Source organism: Manacus vitellinus, unplaced genomic scaffold, assembly GCF_001715985.3.
Source record: "Manacus vitellinus isolate BGI_N305 unplaced genomic scaffold, ASM171598v3 scaffold_22_pilon, whole genome shotgun sequence".
Taxonomy (NCBI): Eukaryota; Metazoa; Chordata; class Aves; order Passeriformes; family Pipridae; genus Manacus; species Manacus vitellinus.
In genome coordinates, this window is record NW_021939632.1 from 13,286,633 (window position 1) to 13,311,924 (window position 25,292).

The 25,292-nt window shown below is 36.6% G+C and overlaps 1 protein-coding gene across 6 annotated transcripts in view; it reads left to right on the plus strand.

Annotated features, from left to right (window-relative positions):
* UBR3 (ubiquitin protein ligase E3 component n-recognin 3) overlaps positions 1 to 25,292 on the plus strand; it is a 105,254-nt gene that overhangs the window by 66,139 nt on the left and 13,823 nt on the right. For all 6 annotated transcript variants that reach the window (XM_018072488.3, XM_018072490.3, XM_018072491.3 and 3 more), the window contains 4 exons: positions 620 to 756; positions 6,167 to 6,252; positions 14,709 to 14,814; positions 22,610 to 22,710. In XM_018072488.3, the coding sequence (XP_017927977.1) occupies positions 620 to 756; positions 6,167 to 6,252; positions 14,709 to 14,814; positions 22,610 to 22,710 (430 nt within the window). The remainder of the gene's footprint in view (positions 1 to 619; positions 757 to 6,166; positions 6,253 to 14,708; positions 14,815 to 22,609; positions 22,711 to 25,292) is intronic.

The window sequence follows — 25,292 nt, forward strand, 5'->3', positions numbered from 1 at the left end:
AAAAATAAACAATTGAAAAGCTGTGACAAAATGTGATTAATATAATTTTTTATGGAGTACATTTTCGTTTTTTTCCGGAGCGATTTACATAAAATGGAGTCATGTAGTATAAAATTAATTTGTCATTTCTTTACAATATAAAACCAACAATATTCTTGTAACTGGAAGCTATTTAAACAATACCTGTTAAGAACTTCTTAAGGTATGGATTATTTGTTTTACAGAAAGAACAGTTTACAGATGCTTATGTGTTACAAAGCTTCATGAGATCATCTGAAAGGCAGAATAAATTAAATTTTGTTAACCTTCCAATCTTGGAGATGCTTTGTGTTATTTTTGCATACTTGTACAGTGCAAATATACTTTAAAAGAACACAGGCAGTGAGATTCTTGAACTTAGGAGTTGGACAAAGCAGTTATGTTTTTATCTTCAGAACAAATCAAAATAACTTTGCAGAATATTTTAACACTTCTGTGAGACAGAATACTGGCTTTTAATGCATATTTTTTCATAACCTGCAAATGTGTTTTACAGATATGAAAGTGCTATACTTTGCAATCAACTACTGCATTTGTTGAGGTAAAATTAAGTAATATTCTCTCATGTCTTTGTTCATAGTCTGAAACCAATCTCAGTAAAGAAATGGAATCTGTAATGAAAGATATAAAAAGTACCACACAGAAGAAGTATACAGATTATAGTAAGAGTCCTGGATCACCTGACAACGATTTCCTGTTCATGTATTCTGTAGCCAGGTGGGTATGTTTTTCTTTTTGTTTTTTTTTTTTCTGTATTTCTCACTAATGTTCTTAGTCACCAGATAGTTTTCTTCTTCTTCTTCAAAAAAAGAAAATATTTCATACTCTCCAGAAAGTACTTTTTGAATACTTAGTACATCAAGGTTATGTTTTCTGGTCATATGCAGGCATATGCAAAATGATGTGCCTCTTAGTTCTAATTTTTAGTATGTGCAGCAGTGGCATAAAACCTGGAGAACAATGTGTCGTGTGCTTATTTAGTGTTCTTCTTCATTCAGGGTTTTGCTTTCCATATATCAAACTTTTATGTTGAATTTCTTTCTCTACCTTTCTTTCCAAAATTATCAACTCTCTCCTACCTTTCTTTAGCAGAATGAGATTATTTCTGTATCACTGCCATATTGCTAGGTTTTATATCAGAGGGTGTTTTAAATTTTTTTCCCAAAACATTAGTTTTATTTACTTAAGTGGGAGTCTCAGAAGGATCTTTTTCTGCATCAGCAACCATGAATCTCTCTTCATGTGAGTAGACTTCTAGAAAAAGTGTTGAAACCACCAGCATTTTCTTTGTGAAGTTTGATTGCAGTTTTAGAGCTGTCAGTGTCACAGTCTCCAAGAAAATCTAACAGTCCTCCCTTCCATCTATACCATTAATGTTAAGATACCCTGAATAGTTAATCTTTTCAGAGTTACTATAGTGGAAGGTTTTCCCATAAGAAGTTGAAATACTCATTAAGCAAATAGTTTTCCAAACTCAGACTCACTGAGGCCTTCAGGGTAGGTGCTGACTGCAGAGAAGCTGCAAGCACACAAGGGATACCATCCAGGAGCATTTTTCTATTGTGCTTTCATAAACTCTGATTGCTGACTGTCTTTAGTATATAAGCAGTGGAAATATTCAAGACTTGGCTTGGCAGGATTCTGAGTAATCAAATCTAAGGGTCAGTTTTTGACAGAAGATTAGACCATCTAATCTCCTGAATCCTCTTCCAGTTTAGATTATTGTGTAATTGTATTAAAAGAAATATCTGTATTCTTCAAGAATTTTTTAACTGATTTTTTACCCTTCCAGAAATACAAAGGACTCTAAATTAGTGTTTTGCATATAAAAATATGTAATCATGCCATTTAAGGTGCAAAAATAGTGTTACAGTACATTTCTGGGTGTAATGTTATATAATCTTTAAAATGTTAGCTAAACATATTTTTAAATGTCTCTATATATTATTTTTATATTTACACATGGAGCCCAAGATTTTTTTCATTCCAAGAGTTAAAAATACTTCAAACCAGAGCAGCATTTCATTGCTGCTTGCACTGCTGGGGAGAGAAATTTCACTGCTGTGATTAGGATATACCACTTGTACTCATTGTGACCTCTTCTTGTTAGGTTAGACTGGTGTCAGCAATTTTCCATTTATCCATGACTGAAGGATTTCAGGTGTTGGATCCAACCTTTCTGTATCATTACCATAACTCATAAGATCACTTATGAGGGTGGCTGGCAGATCAGCTACAAAGTGGTTAATTTCTGCCCAATCCAGATTTATGTGCTTCTACTACTTGATAATTGCATAAGAACTACAGGTTAAAAAAAATTTCAACTGTTAAAAAGGCATTTTAATACAACCTTGCAGACTGTATTTATGGAAATAAATATGTAAGTTAGCTGGTTGTCCTCCAAACTGAAAGAGTTTTCTTTTCATGATTTTAGTATGTGTTGTTTAATTTTAAGTATTCAAACAGTGAACTATCCACAATTAAAATTGCTTACAAAATTATGTACTGAAGTAACTTGCCTTCTGGAAGTTATTCCTATCATTCAACCTGTTTCTTTCTTATTTCCATCCAGTTCTTTCTGAGGTAATGATACCCCTCTGTTCCTTACCAGCCAGTAACTTTGTGTATTTCTAGTTTCATGTGTTCTGAAGCTCTTAATTGGTTTTGGTCAGACCATCTACATCTGTTATTCAGTTTTTCCTGGTATTTAACATACAGATAAAGTGGTCAAGATGATAAGCAGCCCCTGTTTAAATAAACATTTGAATGCAGTGATATTTTTATTGACTCTATATATTTGCAAGTGAATTAAACACTCTTAATCTTCTTATAAGTTGTGTTCCATTTTCAATCAGAAAAGGACATCATCTGCTGTCTTAAAAGATGCTAGTTTACAGCTGGAGGCCAGCTTTGAAGTGGATTTCTGCATGCTGGAATGGGAATACTGCTGGTGAAACGAGATGTAGCCAGTTTGCTGTAGCTTATCCTTTCTGCTTCAGGAAAACAGAAACTTACTTTTCTTAATTTTTGCTTACCCGGACAGATGTCACTGGTAGCAGAGAAAAAGAAATTACAAAGGAATTCTCTACCACTTAGTGGGAGGGCTAGCCCCTGTCTGTTTTGCTAGCATTCTGGGTCTTGGCATCCTGATTTGCATGCACAGCTGGAAGAGCAGCTCCTTGGCTATCTCCTGCTGCAGTCTTGCCTACAGTCTTACCTTGTTAAATTTGTACCCTTTTCATATGCCTCCCTTCTTGGCTTTGCTGACATTTTTGAGAGTAGTGCAGTGTATTATTCACAAATTCACATGTGCCTAGCTTTATTTTTAATAGTTCCACATTCATAGCATTGGTGACTGTCATTTGTGGCAGTATCTTGGAGGATTGTTTCTCTATTGCATAGCTGTAGGTCTCGTGCTTTTCTTGGCTATGCCAAGATGGAATCATAGAATATCCTGAATTGGAAGGGACCCATTTCTGTCAGCTATGTATAGATTAACGTAAGAGTCCTGTGTTCTTTCCTTCCAGTCTGTGCCTCAGTATCTGGATTTTTTCCATATATATGTTGTGTTTGTAAAGTGAAGTGGGAAAAATGATAGCACTTAATATGCTTTTTCTGTCATAATAGGAAGAGGGGGTCCATCCAAATATGTTCCCTTTCTGGAAAGGGCTTTGCATTTTTACTTCCCCCTACTCTGTCCTTGTGTGAATTCTGAGAAAGATGCAATCACCCTCCCCACTCCAATGTTTCTCTAATATAAGCCCACAAGAAGGGATGAAGTAGGTCTGGTTTTAATCATGAGTCTGGACAACTGAGCAAAATCCATCTTCTCGGGGTTTTTTTCTGTGAGTGAGGAAGATAAAGCCAGTGTTCTACAAAATTTGTTGCTCCAGTGAATGACGCAAAGATTTTTCGATAGAGGAAACAGTCACTCACATGGATTTTCTATCTCCTCTTTCCTTCACTTTGAGAAGGCTGAGATAGCAAAGAAGGCTTTCTGAGACCGCTCTGTGTTCCACACTTCTATCAGATGCCCCCAGTTTTTCTTCATTACTTTTCTTCAGTAAAGGGCAGAGGGTGCTCAGGTCCTCAAGACAGAAGGGAGCTGAAATTAGGGAGGAGATACACTAGTCTCCTTCAAATATGATTGAGGTCTGTGCCTGATTTAGGATATTTTATGATAGGTAAGTGTTCATTTTCACAGAAGGTGCTTTATCTACTGTGCACTTGTAAGCCAAAGTTCAGGTATGTCTTGAAAAAGATGTATTGAAGGAAAAGGTTAATACATTTCCAAGAAAGCTGAGCTGAAAGGTGTTGTCTTTGAGAAGCTGGGGGCAATGAAGAAGGGTGGGAGGTGCGAGCTGGTATGATATGTGTGAAAGGAGTATATGTTTCCAAAAATAACTCTCCTTATATTCCCTGTAGCAAGAAGTGCTATATGATGCCTTCTATGTATCAACAAGAGGTTTTTTTCAGAATTGTCCCTGAGGTTTGTTTTGTAAAGTTGTACATGTTTCTCGGTGAAAGGAAAATTTAAAATTCTAGATCTAGAAAATTATTCTTAGATATTCAGGTAGTCTTTTTGATTTAAATCTTAAGTATCTTGGTTTTAATGGAAGACTGCTATTAATTTTGTTCTAGGAATTAGTTATCAGAAGGTTTGTAAAAATAAACATACTGGTTTTCTTTATATTCCCATGATGAACTAGCACATGCTGATCTACAGTTGCTATTTTGTCCACTAATATGAAATCCCTGTCCCTGCTTCCTTGCTGGTAGATTTTTAGAAGTTCAGTGAGCACTACAAATCGCCTGAAGAGTGGAAAATTCCCCTGTCACACAGATGCCCTTATCAGCAGCAACCAGATGGAGCTCTGAGCAGGCACATTATCAATGTTAAATTGCCTTTTCTGAGTAGAGAGGATTAAAGCATTCCTTCAGAAATGGATGGCATAAGCTGCAAACTTAGGAATAGTAATATTCAGAAATGTTGCTATTTTAAAAACATATGAAAGTATCTTAACAAACATTGCATATCAAAAGTGTGTTATTCTTTCAAGTTCATAGAGCTGAAATTCTTAAAAAATAATTTATGAATAAAATAGTCATCCTGTAGTTTCTTCTTAAATATACGTGTGTAGGGGTGTGTGTTCTTAGCTTAGATACGCTATGTTCCTAAAATTCTAGAATAGATTTCAATATATATTCAGTTATTATATTAAACCTAAAATTGTTTGATTTTTTGTTAAAGGACAAAATATGTTAAGAGTGAACTTTGCAGTTTGGATTGAATTAGCAAAATAACATTTCAGAGTAATAGAATTGTATTCCTTTATTTTAACTGAAGAAATGTATGTTGACTTATTAAAACAAGCTCTGAGAGAATATAACATAAATTGTTTGCTCCAAATCTTGGGGGCAAAAGATAATGCAGTACTAAAGCATCCAATTCCAAAATTAAACAAAGTTATCAAATTTGGCCTAAACAATTTGTGCCTAAGTATCAGATTACAATAATACTAAGAAAGAAAGCATCATTGGGATGTGCAGAGATTTAGTGACACAACTCCTGTTCCATACTGATGAGCTGCAGTGAATGCCAGTATTTGATTCAGAATTAACCTCCCAGGCTTTTATTAACTAACTTATCTATAAAGGTCAGTGCTTTCATTATAATTTAGACTGTATTCATACTTGGTTAGTTGATGCCATATCCATTGTACTGTCTGTTTAAAGCAAAACAGAAGCCCTGCCAGTAAAGAGAACACTCTTTTAGATGTATTTGATGAACTGAAATTTAGCCAATCTGTGTATTTTCCAATTAGCACATAAAGTCCCCTATTATCAAGGAGCTGTGTGTGCATACAGAAAAATGCCTCAGAATTAAAATTTTTTTAATTCTTCAGTCACAACTCAATGCCAATAATACAGTACTTATAACCACATATGGCAACATCTTCATAAGGCTTGTTTTATTCTGAGATGTTTTTTGGCAGTATCTCATGCTAAAGATTAGTTCACAGTATGCTTTTATTAAGTGTATGCTGGGAGTTTGTCATGACTCATTCATGTCTGTAGAAGGTTCAATAATGCTGTTCTGTTCAACACTGTTATGTTTTTCTTACAGAACAAACTTGGAACTTGAACTGGTCCATCGAGGAGGAAATTTGTGTTCAGGAGGTGCAAGCACAGCTGGGAAAAGATCATGTTTAAGTAAGTTTCATGTTATTAAATGGAATATAAGTTATTAGAATATTGAATGAAAATGTCTAGTTCTTTCTAACATTTTCTAAATTATGTCAACTTTTTCCTTTTAAAAAAAACCTGTTTTTCCTACCACAAGTAGTCTTTGTTTTTTTTATTTCTGTTTAAAAAAATCTGAAAACTAATTTGCACAAATTATTCATTAGAGCTGTTAGTGTCTTGTGAATATAATCTATTTAGAAATCAATTGTCATAATATCCATGTAATATTTTTTAATATGTTCACGTTTTCATGAGTAAAACTAGAAGTATTTTAAGGGTGAAGAGGAAAGCTTTGTTTTACCCTGGCTGTTGCTAGGAATAGTAAAGAAATTTGTTTTTCTGAATGCTAATGTAGACTTGATCGTACACTTAGAAAAATGCAGCTATGATGTCCCATGTTTTTAACTTGCCTAGTTCCTCCACTGGCAGGAAAGTTTTGCAGATTTTCCTTTGTAGAAACACTCAAATCTTCGTTGTTCTGAAACCTTTAATATTTGTCAAATGAAGCAGACAGAAGGGGTTTTTTTTTCTTAACAGAAAATATTTTAATCTTTTACTGAAATGGACATTTTCTTTTGTCAGGAAAAACAGAGCCTGAGAATACAGCTACTACTAGTATTTGTTTAAGTCAAGCTCCTGTAGCAATAGCAGCAGATTCAGTAATAAAAATGTCAGAAAGCTTAGGCCCACCTCTGCCTTTTAGTACATGATTTGTGGGGGATGCTTTTCCTCATCGTTTGAGGTGAGAAGCCACCAAAGAAGCGTCATCAGGTGCTCTGTTGTCCACATCTTCTCTAGGACAAAAGCCTTCTGTTACTGCCAGGAATGTAGTTCAAGTAATTTCATTCATGTGTTGTAGTTTTGAAAAGTAGTTTTAACTGTACTGCACATTGTCTTTCCCCATCATTACATCCCTTTCTCAGAAGACCAAAGTACCTAAAAAGTGTGTATTAAAAGAACATCTCCAGATCACTGTTTCCAAATTTGAAGCATTTAATAAACCAAGGTTCTACAGATGATTTCTACTTGCGTTATGATATATTTTTAATTGTATGTTCACCTAGAAAGATGGACATTTTCTTTCTAAATTTTAGCAACTTGCTAATGTGTTTACCCATTTCACAACCATATTATTTGGAACATGATGATGAGTAGTTTAAGGTGGAGATTTTAGCTTAAAAGCTTTCACTTCTTGAAACTGAAAAAGTTTATAATGATGTTACACGTAATGAGTGTATCCCTGTTTTCACATGGCTTTACTGATCATACAATTTCTTGACATTTTAGAGTTTAGAAGAATGAGTACAGAGAAGTGTCCTGTAATCTGCAAGGTCATATTTTTATCTTGTTGATAGTTTTTCAAAATGAGGAGATCTCTGCCATGTATATAGATGTGGTTTTGCATTAAGCAGCTTGGAGACATGAATGTCATCTGTTCATTGTTGAAATGTTCACATGCTGTTTATGTTCTGTATTGGTACTTTATAAAATTGTTATGTAGCAAGCTAGTCATATTTAATCTTGCACTAAAATAGACTTGTTTTTTAATGTAAGGTAATGCAGTTCTCCTAGAACAGACCTGTACAGTATTTTCATTTATTATTATTATATTTATATTTTGGCTTTAGGCTAAATATGACTAGTGGGATCAGAGTTAGTTATATATATATAAAACAGGGGTTTTTTTCACTAAACCATTATATAATTGTGTGTTTCCTTCATTGCCTCTTCCATATGGTTGCATTTAAAAGATAAAAAAATGGCAGTTCTATATATGCGTGTTCTGTAGTCGATTTTATCATTTTTCCATACTCATTTATTTTTCCAAGAGGTAATCGTGTTTTTAAAGTTTCACTTAAAATGTACCTTCTTCAACTTCTTCATTGTCTTATGCAATGAGGAAAGAATGATTTTAAAAATCCATACCCCATCTAGGACTTGAATATTGTTTTGTTGAAATCTTGCTTGCACAGTATTGAAACTGCTTTTGTTTTTAAGCGTCACTCAGGTTCAGCAGAAGTAACCCAAAGTATAGCCCACTTTTGTTTTTCATATGTGTGAGATACTGGAGTGTTTCTCTTGTGATTAAGCATACCACTCTGTATTAGTCTTGTAACAACTGTAAAGTTTGGCGATTAGATATTGTGGAAAACAGAATATGTTGTCCCAGGTGAGCTGTTACAGCAGCAAACGTCAGGGAAGATGGTGGGAACAAATAGGTCAAGAGCTGTTTTATTAGATTGCACCAGGAGGGCAGCTGCTCTTGGGAAGTAAATTTAAGAATGATTAATGTAGCTGTTAGTGTCAGTGACCAAGTCTGTGTGAGAAGAATGGTGAAGAAAATTTGGCTGTAAAATTGCCATTTCAAGGCTTAAAATGTGTGTGTGTGTGTGTGTGTGTGTGTGCGCACAACCAAAAAAATGCAAATAGAGTCCTATTACTTAAAAATTGAGTCCTGTTTTAAGGACTACAATACAGTGTTAGAGTCTATGGCCTTGAAAATTCTCTTGAATTTAGGAGATAATTATGATATGTAAAAATTGTACAGGTCTTATTTCCCTGTTTTATAAAGTGTAAGAGATCTGTTGTGCTCCTTGTATTGTGCTGTATTTATAGAATGGGTTCAGAACACAGCATTAAGGCTGAATAATTATGACTTCTCTGTACAATTTTTGTATAAGGCCATGAACAACCTGGTCTAGTGGGAGGTGTCCCTGCCCATGGTGGCAGGGTTTGGGACTAAATGATCTTTAAGGTCTATTCCAACTCCTTAACATTCTGTGATTTTGTGACCTCTCTTTAATTTGTGTGTGTTTGCCTCTGCCATCATTACTCTGGTAATCTTGCAAGAGTTGATGAACAGTTCCACAAAATTTAAAAGTTACCTATAAATGAGTTTACAATCTAGTAATTTCTTCCTTTTAACTTTTAAATAGTTCTTTTCTTTCTTTCTGGCTGTTTTCTTTCTTTTTTTTCCCCTTTTCCCCTTTGTGATAAGGATCGGATTAGGGGTTTTGGGAAGGATTAAATATTCTATCCTCTTGTCCTCTGGCTTCAGTTTCTGTGTAAATGAGCTCCTTATCCTTATACTTCCCACAGATAGCAGTCTGGCATTGCAGCATCAACTGCATTAATTGGAAAGGACATTAATTTACAAGACAGAAAAAAAATTATTTAAGACTTATTTAAACTCTCCCACAATAAAATGGCCAGCGCCTTTGTAACTTCTAGAATGGTGGTTCTAACCATGGAGATACAGTGTTGTTCCATGGGAGTTGTGTTGGTTGGTTGGTTGGTTTAGTTGGTCAGGTTTTTTTGTCTTGTTCATTTGAAGGCTGTATCTGCATTATGATGTTAATATCAGTTTAATCACTGTTCAGTATGTGTTTGGGTGAGCACAGAAACTCACTGTGACATTAAGGATTTTCTAAGTTGTTCATGCTCCCTCTCTATCAAATTTTCCAACTGTGTTGAGGGTGATGGCTGTCTCCATTTTATCAATATGGTCAGTGACCCTTGCAACCGCTTAGTATTGGTTATTTCTGTAGGAAGAAAAACCTAATTCTTTTATGATTCGTTATATTCCACCTGTTTCTTTCTTGTAATCTGTTAATGTGAATATGGTTGCAAAGATTCCTACCCAGCTCTCTGCAACTACTGAAAATAAAAAGAATAAAAGAAGTTTTCAGGAATGCCTCTCTACAATGGATTCCCCTGGTTGGTTGGGCTTTTGTTTTGAGGTTTCTTTTAGGTTTTCTTTTGCTTTTTTTGGGGGGGAGGTGAGTAGGGAGAGAGTTGTTTATGTTTATTGGGGGGGGAAGGGTGTCAGTTAGGAGCTGTCAATCTGCAGATCCTTGGTGCCCATTCATGCTAACTTTGAAAAAGCAGTTTTTCTCACCAACAGGTAATCCTTAAGTATTTTCTAAAGACTTTGGTATGCCATTAATATCTACTGTGGGAGAAGCATAGATAAGTACTGTTAGAACTCTATTGTCAAAGTTCATTTCATACACTGGCAAGTTTCATGTCAAGGATAATTAGCTGCTTCATCAGCAATTAAGACTAGAGATTTTGTAAAGACTATCGTGTCTTAATGCCTTAATGGGCTTTTCCTGACCTTCACATTTTTTTTATTCACTGATTCAAATTACTAGATCAGAGATAAATGATCATCAGCAATGCTGTCAGCAGGTCTTTGCAGCTGCTGTTGCTAAGTGGACTATATAAATCCGTACAGGGAGGAAAAAATTCCTCAATCTCTTTATTAACAATCAAGTCCCATCTGGCTGTATCAAGTGGCTTTTGTTATCATTGACATTCTTCTTTATAGTACCAGGAAACTTCAGGGGGAGAAGAAGGGTGTCGCATCTCTAGTCTGGTAAGATCTTCACAGTTGAGACAAGGATGTTCTCGATTCTACTTGCAGAGAACTACTGTGTCAGTGTTTTGTGATCTTTTTGCATTGTAAATTTATACAATGTAAAAAGAGAAGTCTGGATCAAAATAGCAAAATAGAGATTTCCATGACAGCAGTATGTGTTCTTTATGTCCTCCTAAAACAGAGATTGGGGAATAAACAGAAAGTCAGCTAATTCCTTAGTTATTTATTATCATTATTACAGCACATTGCTGTACATTGTGGAATTGGCATTAATAACAGAAAACATTATCTTATTTCAGCTCTGGTAATTTGAGAATTTAGTTTACAGTCAAGAGACCAGGAAAAAAGGCAGCAAAACTTAAGCAGAAATTTGGGATCGCTTTGGCAAAGACGAAGACCAAGATTACTAGTGAGACCAAAACTTACAACTGCATGCAACTTCCTGAATCACTCATTTTTGTTAGTTCAGCACAACATTTTTGAAAGGTCTGCCGTTCATCTTTCAAATCGCTATATGTTCATCTCTCTGAGTTTGGTCATCTTTTACGCTGTGCATACCACACTAGACCTGAAAAGGGTTGTGGAATTGCCTTTGTAGACTCCTGCTTTGTGCACTTTGGCAAAGCAGAATATTTTTTTTGAGAGATTTGTCAACATCTGTAAAATGAAGGTGCTTTAATATTAAAAATAGTAAAGAATGCATCTGCAGGTGCTAGTGCAGGCAATGTGTTTATGTAGACAAAATACCCATTTATCTCTGTTTTTTATGAGAGGAGCAGCATTAGAATGCTTTCTCTTACAACTTCCCACCCAGTGCAAAGGCAGCATCTTATCCTTTGAGCTGCTCTTTTGAAAGTACCGATTCCAGTTGAGTTTATTGCTCCTCTGTCATGGTAGGTTAACTTGCAATAAGTTATACTGTGCATCCAAATGGTGTGATTTTTTTTTTAATTCAGATTAACTGGATGCAGCCTGTCTAAAGTATTATGAATTTATGAGGAGAGGAGGATCATATTCAATTTTTTTCCCCATTTACTTCTCAAGATTTGTTATCATAATACCTGTAGTTCTTGTTTTGTTGTGACTTCATAATTTTCATTCCTTAATGTTGTTGCTGCTGCACTTTCTGAAATTATTCTTCCTACAAAATTCACTTAAAAATGTTCTTTTGGTGACTGAGCTACAGCCAGGCCCTGCCTTTCCCCCTTACAAAGGTGGGCTCTCCTGGAGAGAATGGAAGATGGACTGTGAGTGGCAGAGCAGCTTGGGGTGCCTGGTGGGGTTATGGCCTTGCATGCCATTCTTCACAAGTCTGGGCAAGGTTGTTGATTGTGGGCCATTGTCATGGTAATGTTTTGCTGATACTTTTCAAAAAACAATAATTACATGTATTCTAAAGGTTCCAAGTAGTGTATAAGAAAACGAGAGGGCAGACTGTATTTTGTGTTTATGTTTTGGAATTATGCATTCTCACAAATACACAGGAAAGACCCTCTGGTCTTCCTTTGGCCCAAGGCAGGTTTCTACTACTCCCTCAGGCATAAGGACGTGGTGAGCACGTAAGCTTGGCGTAAACCAAGCTGCCAGTTCTCAATTTCCAGTGCTCTGGTGTTTCCCTGCTGTTTCTCCAGTGACTCATAGTCACAGCAGGTGGGAGGTAAGGTGACTGGAGTCACTGTGGTGTAGAACAGAGACACCTTGATGTGTGCTCCCCACACTGCTGCGGTGCCGCAGGGGCAGCGCCGCCCCATGAGGGGCACTGGGACCGATGCCCGCCCGGGGACCTTCCCGTGCCCATCGTGCGGCCTTGTGGAGGAGCCAGAGCTGTGGAATCGCAGACAGAAAGTACCGTCTTACCCAGCAGCTGAACGGCATTTTGCTGGGCACAGTCAGTCAGCGTTACAGTGCGTCTCGATGCCGTAAATGTTACACACTTGGAGACTAACAAATAAATTCTCCAGTGCTAGGATTTGATGCTTGCCTGCCTAATTTCGTATTAGTAAGAGCTCAAAGAAAGCTGTTGAAGGAGCAGAGGATTAATTAATACAATTAATGAAGAATTATTAATTTATTTATTTTTTTATTTTGCACAGTTGCTCATTTCTGTTTGAGGCAAGAATCAGTTGAGAATAAAAAACCCATTCCTTTTAGTGAACAGGCAAGAGGGAAGGAACAGATACTTTCATGAGTTTCCTTCCAAATAAAACCTGCTTGATTTTTTTTTTTATTTTGATAAAATATAACTGTATTTTCAGGGGTTTGATCTCTATCAGCAAAGCAGTGTTTTGCTAAGAATCTCTTGCCAGGAGAATAGATGACTTATTTTGTCCTCATTGACTGTTTTTATTCAGAAAGCAGGTGACAGCTATCAATTCCAATGCCATCTACATCTCCAATTATTTTACAAACCCCAGGAGCTAATTACAGCCCTGAGGCTCTGGCAGTCAGCTGACTTCATCATGCGACTCTTTTGGCCATTGCGTACCTCTGAGTAATTGTCTATTTATGGAAAATAAATTAATAGCTGCTATTTCTACTTTAAAAAGAGGACCAGTGAGTCTGTAGGTTGAGCAAGTGCGTTGTAGAGAGAAAGGAGAGAGATTAAGAGAGAAAGCGGCAAAGGGATCAGTTGAAAGAATAAGAGGGGTGGAGGGGAAAGATGTTGTCAGGATGCTAGGGGAAAAAGTTAAAATAAAAGGGAGGAAGGAAGCAGGGTCCCAGAAAAGTGAACAGGAGAAACAGGCATGGCAGCAAATAGCAAGACAGAGTGTCACAGGAGGAAAAATATTGAGCAAAATGGTGGGAAATGATGATATTTTAAAATATTGAAATATAAACTTATAAAGTTAAAAAAAGATGTGTTTTCTCCAAACTGTAACTGTATTATAAACACAGAAAAAGAAGTGAAGTCTGAGTCACTAATGGTCCTGATGTAGTTGAAGATGTCTGCTCATTGCAGGGTGCTTGGACCAGATGACCTTTAAAGGTCTCTTCCAACTCAAACCATTCTGTGTTTCTTATTGCATATACATCTCTGAAAATGCTGTCAACATAGATGGTGCTTGCCTTCTTGGATTGCTTAAGGGAAGAAAAGATTAGAAGTTGTCTTTATTTGTCTTGATCATATGATCCATAGAGAAATGAAAACTGTGCATTTTAATAGAAGATACTGCAGTAAACCTCCATGAATAATTATGCATCCTTTGTTTGAAAAATTCTGCAAGTGTTTTGTAAATTATGTTTTTGATACAGTGGCTGTACAGAAGGTTTTGAATTAGTGAATATCAATAAACTTTGCCTGCAGGTTGTAAGGACAAATCTCTGATGTTATAAAGACTCGCTACTTTAGCATCCTTGATGTGTGGTCAGACGTTTGTTGGGTTTGGTTTTTCACCTCATCCAGAAGTTTCCTACAAAATAATCAAAAGAAGGCACAAGGAATAATAATAACCTTTTAAGAACGAAGAGCTGAAGTGATCCTACTGTAGGCTGTAACTTCTAGCAGCTTTGGGTTAATTTCAAATATGTTGTGCACAGAACTTAATTGTGGGAGAGGGAAATAAAAGCTGTGCGATAAAAGTATATCAGGCTCCGTTTAGAAGAAGTGTTTAGGAAATCATGGCTTCTGGCACAAACTGGAGAGGGAAGTGAAGTGAGCATGTAACCTTAGCAACTTAAGAGCATATGAAACAGGATTTTTTTAGAAGGCCTGAAATTAGGTGTGTGGAGCACCAAAACAACTGAGATCTGGCCAAAGCTTTCTAAATGGCCTTTCTCTGTCTCAGAATTTCAGGAGAGAAAAAAAAGGGCATTTTTCCTTATGCATGCCTATGGTCACTGCCTTCTACTGAAATCTTACTTCTCTTCAAAATCTTATTTTAAAAACAAATAATTACATAATAAAAATATGCTTATGAGAGTAGCAGCTTACTTGAAATGAGATGACAGACTTTTCAGAATCTTGAAATACATGATGGCAATTTAATGTGAAATACTTTGTATCATTGTATATAATAATCAGCAATTTGTCTTCACCTTTCAGATCAGCTGTTCCACGTATTGGCCATGCACATGCGCCTCTACAGTATAGACTCTGCATACAATCCCTGGAGAAAACTAACCCAGCCGATGCAGGATAAAAATTCAGAGCAAGTATTTTAATTTACCCAATATCAGTTTTACCTGGTGAAAGAAACATCCTTACAGAGGCACTTTGGGTAACTTTCTGTCTTAATTTAAATTCTCTGTGAGGTAGGCTGCTGAACTTAACATCTAAAAATTTTGTGTATGAATTTGTAAAAGTAAACTTTCCAATTTCTTTTACATAAGAATCTGACAGATACCAGTTTTGAGTTGAATTTTAAATACACCTCTTGCAAGCTTAAGCACATGCAAATTAAATATTACTGGGTAAGTTGATAAGTGCACTGCTGTTCTTGATATGGATGCTACACAAAATGTACATTGAGATTAAGCTGAGAAATAGTTTATTGAAAGGTGAGCAATGATTAATAGCTGCTACAGAAATAATGTAAGTAGGCATATTATATGTGAGAAATAATTCTATTTTAAGCCAAAAATTTTCATCTTGCTTATTATTTTAAACAAGTTAATTACCTAAGTTTGCTTTAAGGCATCACCTTACTTACACAGGTGTACAAGGATTAGCAGTATAATAAATGGAACAATGTATATGTGTTCTGCAAGGACTCATCTTCCTACTTGACTTAAGACCCATCACTTTTCAGATTCTACATTGACGATGAGAAGAAAGGTTTCTTGCCCAAAACCAGATTGTTTTTCCTCATAAGAGGAAAACAGTAGATTGTTTTTGTTTTTGTTCTTGGCACCTTAAGCATCTTCTTCGCACTAAGCTCTACACTTTGTAGCTTGCAGTAATGTCAAAAGACTGACTTTTTGGTGCCTGTCCATCTGCATGTTTGTCAGTGTGTTTCTGGAAGCCTGAGGTGGAAAGTGTCATGTGATTTCCAAAACTGATCTATACGAATGATGCCACAATCCTAATTGCAAATTGGGGGAAATTATTAAAACAACTGTTGTTGCTTCTGGTTTGAGATTTTACTGTTTGTCCTCTTGGGCCCGGGTTTCTTTTTGCAATGAACATCAGATTATTGCAGTAATTAAACTATATTAACTGGTTAGTTTATGAACCATTAGCAGAACAAAGCCTTAAGGATTTCATAACCTGAAACCTATGCTATTCAGCATGTATTCACACTGCTTTGGGGATCTGTTTTCATGTGATTCTGATTGAGACCTGACCTAGATTGAGCAATGGGGCAAAGTTAATAAATTTTGTGGATGGTTGACTGAGTTATATGAGGCAAAATTAAGATCATGTTGATAGACTGTTGACAGAATAGCTGTGGGACTGATCGTGCACTTCTCATTTTGGCATTTTAAGAGCTTGCTAGCTTTGGAAGCAGCTCTTAACAGAGGGACTTACAGACTTGATGGAATTCACTGTGCATTGGTCATATCAAGGCTAGATTGCTGCAAGTTAAATTTCGTTGGGCAATATTATGAATAATTTGATGGTACTGTAGACTGAATGGCTTCTTGGCAGGGAGTGTTGCATGTTGGGAATGCATTTGAGCAGTTCTCATGTTTTCTGCATTGGTTTTCAATATTTCTTGGTAGACTTGATGATACTGGTTTGGCACAAAGTCCTGCAGGAAGCTACAACTGAGATATCATCCATTTTACCATGTAATAGTTTACTTTTGAGATGCACAGATGCAGTCGAGCTGGAATGTTTTTGCTCACTCCTTGGAATATTTTTCCTGCCTTAGTCTGCAGGCCCCAGAATGCTTCAAAGGAGACAATTTGAGGACATGTTTTTAATGCATAAATTAGAGCATAAAATGAATATCTGTAATTATATTGTAGAAGTTTGAAGCGGTAGTTTCACTTGAAGATGGCATTCATAGGATTGGTGTGTATGGTCTAATTGCACACTTTTTAGAGTCACACAGCCTTTTGAGAAATACAGAATAGCAAATTTTTTCAGGTACAGGGAAGAGTGCTCAGAGCACTTAGAAGGTGACATGCTGCAGTAAACTGAAGAAGCTTAAGAGGACAGTGGAGAAATAGTCACTGCAGATTTTAGATGTGGATGTCACTGCTGTTTTGAAGCTAACCCTCTAAATCATCAGCCTGACTGGCATGATACTTCAGGCAAAAACTTGTTAAGAAAAAAAAGTCTGAGAGGAAAAGATCTATGTTATGACTACGTTACTATGATTCCAAACAATTTAACCTCAGGAAAGTCACAGAAGCAAAATAACTTTAAACCAACATGCTATATTTTTCTGTTTAATTTTCGACCTGAAATTAGTATTTCAGTTGAAAGTAGTTTTCCAGAGAAGCTAGTTCCATCTTCATTTATTTTAAAAGATAATTTTCAAAACTAAACAAACAAACAACAAAACCCCCAACCTGCAAAAATCTCTGGAATGCAAGTGCCATTATCTTTTCACCCTTATTTAATTGTAGCTCTTTTATTTAAATATACATCAATATTTACAGTTAAAACCACCCAGGTGCAGAACTCACAATTTTTATCTTAATTTTCGACAACCCAGCTATCATTCTTCATAAGTAATGCCTTAGATTTCATGTATCTGGTAGAACTAAACAAAGTAACTTGTAAAGACTCACAGAATTGTTCCACTGTACTTCCCAAGGCCACTGGTTTTGTCCAGTGTCTTTTACAGCTGTACCTAGATCTTCCTGTAGCTGAAAATGGCAACTGAAAGGAAAGATAAGGAGGAGCTCATGCAGCCACAGCAAGGTAAAATAGAAATAAGGAAATCTTGAGCAAAGAGATACCTTATCAAAAAGGACCTAAATAATGTGTACTGTTTGAAAGAAGAGAGGGGAAAAGATAAAGCTAAGTCTGAACTGTGAATGGTGTAGTGGATTATTTCCCCTATGGAGTTCATGTTGCAAAATTTGATGTACACTTGGTCCCACAGGCCATATTTAAGCAAATTGTTCTTCTAGGGATAGGTCTGGTTTCAGTGGTGATCAAATAAACAATTATTGTGGTGCAAGGGGAGAATAATAGCTTCTGGCAGGGGGCAGGGAAGCAGCAGCTGGAGGCAATAATTACTAAACTCAGATGTGAATTTAATGGACTAGTCCAACTAGCCAGAGTTTTAGGAACAACAAACATGAAATAAAAGAATACACATTTTTTAAAAATTTGACTCTCTATGAAGGCTGAAGTTTTCGTGTCTGTTTTGACAGACAAAATATGTCAGCATAGAATGATTCAGTAAAACATTAAGGATCTTTGCAATGGAAGCACTTGGAGGGGGAACTGTAGGATAAACTGAAATGCTGGGTTATTTTTACTGCAGTGTTTTGCTGATGTTTCACTCTAAGCTAGATCGCTTCAGTGATTGTTTGTAGTGTCATACTGGGGCAACAAACTGCAGCTCAGGGATAGGAATGAGCAACTCTGCGTAGGAACCTCTTAAGTCACATCTCCATCACAGAAACTGTTGGGAAATGGGGAAAAAACTCACAGTTTTTATGAAGAGGAGTCAATGGGGTTTAGTTAAGGTTGCAAGAGGTGGTATATACATACACATGCTGCAACAGGACCTGTGTGATCTGTTCAATACAAACACAAATCCTGCCCGAAACAGCAGTCTCTCAGGACGTGTGTTATAGTACGTAGGTTTTGACAGTAGTGCCAGTTTGGGGAGTACTTGCTCTTGGCTGCTTCTTCTTTCCCCTATACTGGAGCTCACCATCTGCTTCATCTGTGCTGATGTAGCTTGGGCAGGCTGCATCATGAGCAAAGTCAAGCAATTAATCCATGTTTTAAAAAGGTTAATTTGAATGAATTTGGAATAGGTGACAAGGGACTGCCAGGGGCACAGTGGTAAAAGAGAATGGGAGATGCCTAATGTTAGTACTAGCAGTGAATGTGCAATGAGAAAATCTGACCTACTGTAAAATCTGCTGAGATACAAGGAAGAGCAAATCTGAAATCGTGATTAGATCCTAGAGTGAAGCCAGAATAAATAGTAGAATTCTACTTACAGTGAGCATCAGAAGCTGTGTATTAGTTTGACCTTTCTTCAGGCTGCAGAAATCCTGTGAATTCTGAAGAAAATATAGATTTGCTTTGGTCGATGAAGCCTTTGTTTAGGTGTATCTGTATCCCTGTGTCTCAGATTTTCTATATCTGACAGTTTGAAGCGGTGTGAGGCTCAAAACTTTATTTATTGAATTTCTAACTTTATAATTAGTTGGAGTTAGCATCAGCCAGATACTTTTAAGTGTCTCTGGTTGAGAGAAGAGGGAATGAGGAACATATATGTAAGGAATGGCCATTAGCAAGATGCTGCTTGCTTCAGAGTAGAACAGTTTTCCATTCCTCTATATCCATTCCCAAAGAAGTGATTCCTGCATAACATCTCTCTGGAGGACGATGGAGAACACAGAGGCAGAGTTGCTCAGCTGGCAGCTGATAGGCAGCTCTGGCACTGGCATAGAAGAGAGGTACAGCCCAATTACCTTGGGCTGGAGGAGAGGTCAGTTCCATAGAGAAAGCAGAGCAATGCATTTTTTATTTTAGTACATGTTTTATATTGCACTGTGTAGTTTATTTTCACTTCCACCTCCCTTTTTTAAATGGATACAGCATACAACTGTTATACATTTGAATCATTTTGTATTTCTTTGGTCCTGTCTGCAATTGTACTTACTTTCTTTTTATTCAGTGCTTCTGTGCCACAATTTTTTGTGAAGTCAGATTTATCAAGCTTTTACATATGCACTGGGGATTAACAGAATGGACAATTTCCACAAAACACATTTCTAAACACATTTTATAAATTTAGTTTCAGTGTCATAATGAAGAACTTGCTTAGGCTCTTAAGGAATGACAGAGCAGTTTTTAAGTGCTTCATGTGCTGCAGCACTTGATGTAAACGAAAGCTGCTTATCTAAACCCCTGACATTTAATGTAGCTTTGCTTCTCAATTCATATGAACCGAATAAATTAGAAAAATAATTCCCTTGGTCCTGCATGTGAAAATGAGTTCATTTATTTGTGATGTTGCCAGTCAATCATGGTATTCTGTATATATATTTCCTAATTTTGACAGAACTGGTATTTGACCTAATTGTTACACAACCGTTAAATGATATTGATGTTGATACCTCTGTCAGAAAGAGGATCTTACCAGAGGGAGTAGGGTTTTTTTTAATGTTATTCCAAATTAAATTTCCCCCCAAATTTATATATTAATTAAGAATTAAAGGTGAGAAGTAATTTAAGGGGTATCCATGGTTTTAAAGTCATTACATAATGAAGGTAGTTTTTCAGTGTCATAGATCATAAAATAGAGCTAGCTGTAAGCAAAAGTAGGACCAGAGGGACATAGTAAGATAAGCATCTTCTTGGCATGTATCATTTTGAAAATGAGACTTGGTAGTATGATACAAATTTTTACCCCCTTTGTCTTCTTTAGAATTCAATATACTGATTTTTAGAATATTTTTTTTTTGTTTAGGAGGCTCACATATATAAATATGTATATTTATGTATATTACAGAGTTTTGAAACAATAATTGTATTAAATGACTGATTATAGCAAAAGGGTTATAGATGGTGTTTATTCTATAGCTGTTTGGGTTCATTAATTCAAAAGGACCAGTGAGACCATGTTTTCTGTGACTTCATTTTAGAAGACCAGTCAGCCTTAAGAGGAGTTCAGTCCTCACTATTGAATGTTCAAATTCAGCTCTAGTGACTCTGTGTCTATCTGTTAACATTGCAGGTTTGTTTTTTTAATTCAATATACAGAGAATCATAAAGATACGACCAAAAGTGTTCTTCTAATCCTCCTCTTGTATGACTGCTTCTGTGTGTTTAAATTCATATCACAGATGACTCCTGGTGGTGCCTTATGTAGAGAGAAGTCTGAGTCTTCATGATGTAGGTAACTGTGTAGAGAGGGTCTCCTTCCAAAAGTAGCATCATGTTTATGTGCCTCAGAGATGATTAACTGGTTGAGTCCCCAAAGCTGTTAGAGGGTGCTAAGGATCCTGTGTATGCACCCACATCCCACCACATGTGGGCAACCTTTTCCAGTATGTGGTCTGCAGGAGCTCAGTTTGTGCCCTGTGTGTGATGGATGGCACCAAGGGAGAGTTGGTGCTTTCACAGAGGCATCAACTCAGCTGAAGGAGTAGTCTGTGCCAGCTGGATGAGAGTTGGATCAGAGAAAGGATTTGGTGCTCTTGGAAGAGAGGCAATAATTGGACACAACAGTGGTTAACCAGCTGTGCTCTGAAAGGGCAGAGCTGAGACAGAGGAGAGCTTGACTGTCTTGCTGTATGTTTCTTTCCTCCACCAGATTCTGTTTGTACAGAAATTGGGCACTTGCTACAGGATTTAAGAAAGCCTCCCTGGGAACCTGTGGTTCATGGTGTCTTGCAGAACAACCAAATGGAGGAGAGTGAGACTGTGCTTTTGGGGGTAGATCTTAATAAGGATGTATTTATATTTTCAATACAACTATCGAGCACTTCATCAGTTGTGGTTTACCTGCAGGACAGTTAAAATTGCTTTACCAATTCATGTACCAAAGCATGAAGCTAATCTTGAAACTGTAGCAGGTGGATATATTTTGATTTCCTGACGTTCTCAGGTGGTTTTTGTGGAGGGCTCAGTGAAGTGCCACATGGCGTAGAGGCCTATGGCTGCCCTAAATAGGGGAAGCTGCTACCAGGAGGGGAAGAATTGTTTTTCCTGCAGTTTCTGACCAGTGAGAAGAACGACAAAAGAGGAGGAAAGAAAGATGAAAAAGCCTAAGGAGCGATAGAAAATGCCCTTCCAGAAGGACAGCATTTCAGTCATGGGGCAGAAGGAACTCACAGCCTGTGATGCTTTCCTTTGCACCACTGCTGTCTGTCCATGAGAAGCTGTAGAGGACTCTGTTTTGCATGGGAGATTTGAGTAAGTTGGACTAGGACTGCACAGTACAGCTCCTGTAGCACAGATAACCAACAACCAGCACTGTTTGCAAATGGGAACAAGAACCCAAACAGCTTTTTCTGTCGCATGTGTTGCAGAAGGGGATAGATGACAAGGGAGAATGTGTACCATGTTGTACCAGCAGCTCCTGCTCAAGATCTCCATTACACTCCATGTTAGTTAAAGAGGGGAGAATGATTTTTAACCATTTGATTTTTTTGCCATTTGACTCAGTTGTTGAACCTGAAGAATAATGTTGTTTGGAATTTTGTTGGATAGTGCTACACAAAGCTAGAAAACTACTCTCTCTCCTATCTGCTAGCATTTTCTGCCGTTAAGTATGGGACTACAAGGTGATGTTATGTCATTCAGTGAATCTGGATGGTTCAAAAGTTTGCAGTATCTCTGTGCTTATTTGCTGTCCTTCTAGCCATATGGGGTTTTTAATAAAGACTGTGTGTAAAATTGCATAATCCCTGTCATGGCTTCTTGAGCCTTCATTTCTTTACATGAAGGAAATCAGTATATTTTCTAAGGTCTCTCTTTTCCAGGAGGCACAGTCCTTGTAACATTAAAAGCAATTTGAGGATTCATTATTGTTACAGCATGGATATATATATTTATTTGTAAAATACCATACTTTTGTAAATCAATTAAATTGTTTGAGTGTTCCTTGACACTCTACATAGACATAAGGAGTTCAGGCAGTTTTGAAAAGTTTTAAAACACTGTAATAAGAATCAGGTGCCCAAGTGATAACTTCCTCATGAGTAACATTAAATGGTTTTAATATTGAGATCACTTAGCAAATTGTCAGGTACTTGGCTTCTATAAGCTTGATCTCAAATGTAATACTATTTAAAATAAAATATGAAAATGGGTTTATAGTATCAGAAGTGATTTTCTTTTGGTTTTATTTCCAGGCTGGTAAGTGAAGAGCTGCCAGAAGTTCCTGTGCTTTACAGAGATGTCTCATCCCTTTTGCTTATCCAGATTTTAACCATGCCTCAACCATTGCACAAAGGTATGTTAGAAAAATATATGTACTTAAATTATTATGTAAATGAGGCTGCATTCGTGATGATTCTCAGGATGGTAAATCATAGCTGGTCTACTGTTTATTCTAAAATAATGTTTCTGCCTTATCTACAAAAGATGGCATTGAACAGAAATTTTTGTTCTGGGTTGACAGCTTTATCTGTGTCCCCTGTCTTTTTACCTTATCAGTCAGCTATTCATTAAAGATACAAGAGCTGAGCAAAAACTATTAAGTATTTCTACTGAAGGAAAAGTGTCCTTTATTTGACCTTCATCTCTTTGCTTAAGGGGGCAGCTCAATACTTGAACTGAGTGCCTAAGGGTGAAAGATTGTAATTTAATTTGAATTTCAGAGTTTAAATTGCAGCAGTCTTGCATAAGAAGAGGTCATATATGAAGATAATAACTGCTGTAATGCAGCAACTTCAATAGAGGCAGTATATAGTATAATTGTGAATATTAAAGAACTAAATTTTTCATTACTAAAATCAAAACTGTCTAAAAACCTAAATTTCTTTTTCTTTGTGAAAGGAACAACTGACCCTGGTTCATCTTGCTAATAGACAGTGTATGTTCCAGAATAGGGGTTAGTTCAGACCTCTGGTCTCTGGCTTGATTATTTATAATGATACATTTATTTTAAAATGAGGACAAACAAAACAAGTATCACTTTACTACTTCACTGACAACAAACAGAATATCCTCTTTGGGATCTGTATGGCAATTTTGATATCGACTGAGTTTTGTTAATTTTTGAGTAGGAGCTGATCTGCTCTTGACATATATACCTAAGTTATGATGTATAGTAGAAATTCTGTTTCCCCTTAAGAGGAGTCCTCACTATTGAATGTTCAAATTCAGCTCAAGTGACTCCGTGTGTATCTGTTAACATTGCGGGTTTATTTTTTTAATTCAATATACAGAGAATCATACAATTATTTAGGTAGGAAAAGACCTTTAAGATCATTGAGTCCAACTGTTAAGTACATGTTTAAGGATTAAGTACGTCCAATAGATTATTAGAATAAGAAAATATGAAAAGAATAAAAAACTTTTGCATAGGAAGGCTATTGTCAAAAATATACTTTTTTATTTTTTAAACTACAGTTTAACTTAACTTTATTGGAAGGACTTAATAAAATCAGTAAATAAAAGTTTAAGGAGGCTAACATCTGAAATTCAGGGAAGGGAGTGTTGAAGCCGAAGTACAAACCAGTGGTCTCTTTGTAGTCAATATTCAAGCATGGATTACCACCATTTATGAAAGTATACCTTATCCTAGAAGAGACAACATCCAATTACTATTAAGGCATCCTATGGAGAATTCTGGGAAATGCCACATATCAGCAGCACGTTTTGCCTTTGCTCTTAGGTTTACTGTATGTTGCAGTTGAAAGGGAAATGGCAAGTGGCAGAAAGTAGATGAATGTAACCAGTTCAAATCTATGAAGCATTAAATTGGAAATAAATTGCCATTTATCTTCTTAATTTTTGTTTTGTCCAAATATAACAAATTTGTTTAGAACTTTTACAGTGGGTGTGTAGGTCACAGAGTCAAATTCAATATCATTAATTCTTGGTAGAGGGCTGAGGCATAACTAAGGTAAAATGGCTTGTGCAGTGTCACACGACAAGCACAAGGTCACTGATAGGGGCGAACAAAATCTGTCTGCTCCTACTGCTTCCTGAACTGTCCGTGCTGCTTTGGCATTGTGGTGGGGTGCAGGAACTGTGGACTTGGCTGTACAATGATATACAGACAGAGGTGGATGCCTCTGTGTGTTGGCAGATATTTCCAGATATATTCTTTAGCAATAGACTTAACTGTATTGCCCTGTGTCCTTACAGGAAACTAAAACTGGTCACCAAATACTACCTCTCTTTCATGTTTGCACTCAAAATCCGTTTTGTTGACACTGGGTTTTGTTAGGAACACTGAGTGCTCTGTAAGGAGGGCTCAAACCTCATCTCTTGCCCTTCAGATGTAGCCCTGGGAATTGCATTAACTACCCTGTTAACTGTTGGATAGGTGGTATCTTTTTCAATCTGACATCGATTAAAGCAATAAAAATGTCATTACTGTTCAGCCTCTTCATTCAGAGGAGAAAATTGATCTGAACCCATGAGAAAGAATGAAGACTACTATGGAAAAAACGTTGTGGTGGAGATCAGAGCATTTACAAGCATTAACCAATTTACAGAGGAGGGAATGAGGATGATAGTGTTTACCTCCTGTGTAGTGTAGCTGGCAAAATAAACGTTGTGTTCAAGATACTAAAACCATTTGTGAAACTTTTTTCATTTGAGTTTCACATTAGAACATGGACAGAGGTTTTACAGGCTTCAAATGTTCAGCATTTTGAAATTGTACAAGACTAGATAAATAATAATCCACATAAGAAGTTTCTGCTTCAATTCTGTGGCAGTTGTGCAGAGGATGGACAGTGTTCATGGTATGGTGGATTGGGACTCCATACAAAACAAAGATTTTGGGTTTAGCTCCTTTCTTACAGAAATAGCAAATGGTGGTGTAGGTACAGAAATGGAGAGAGTGGCTTGGTGGTTATC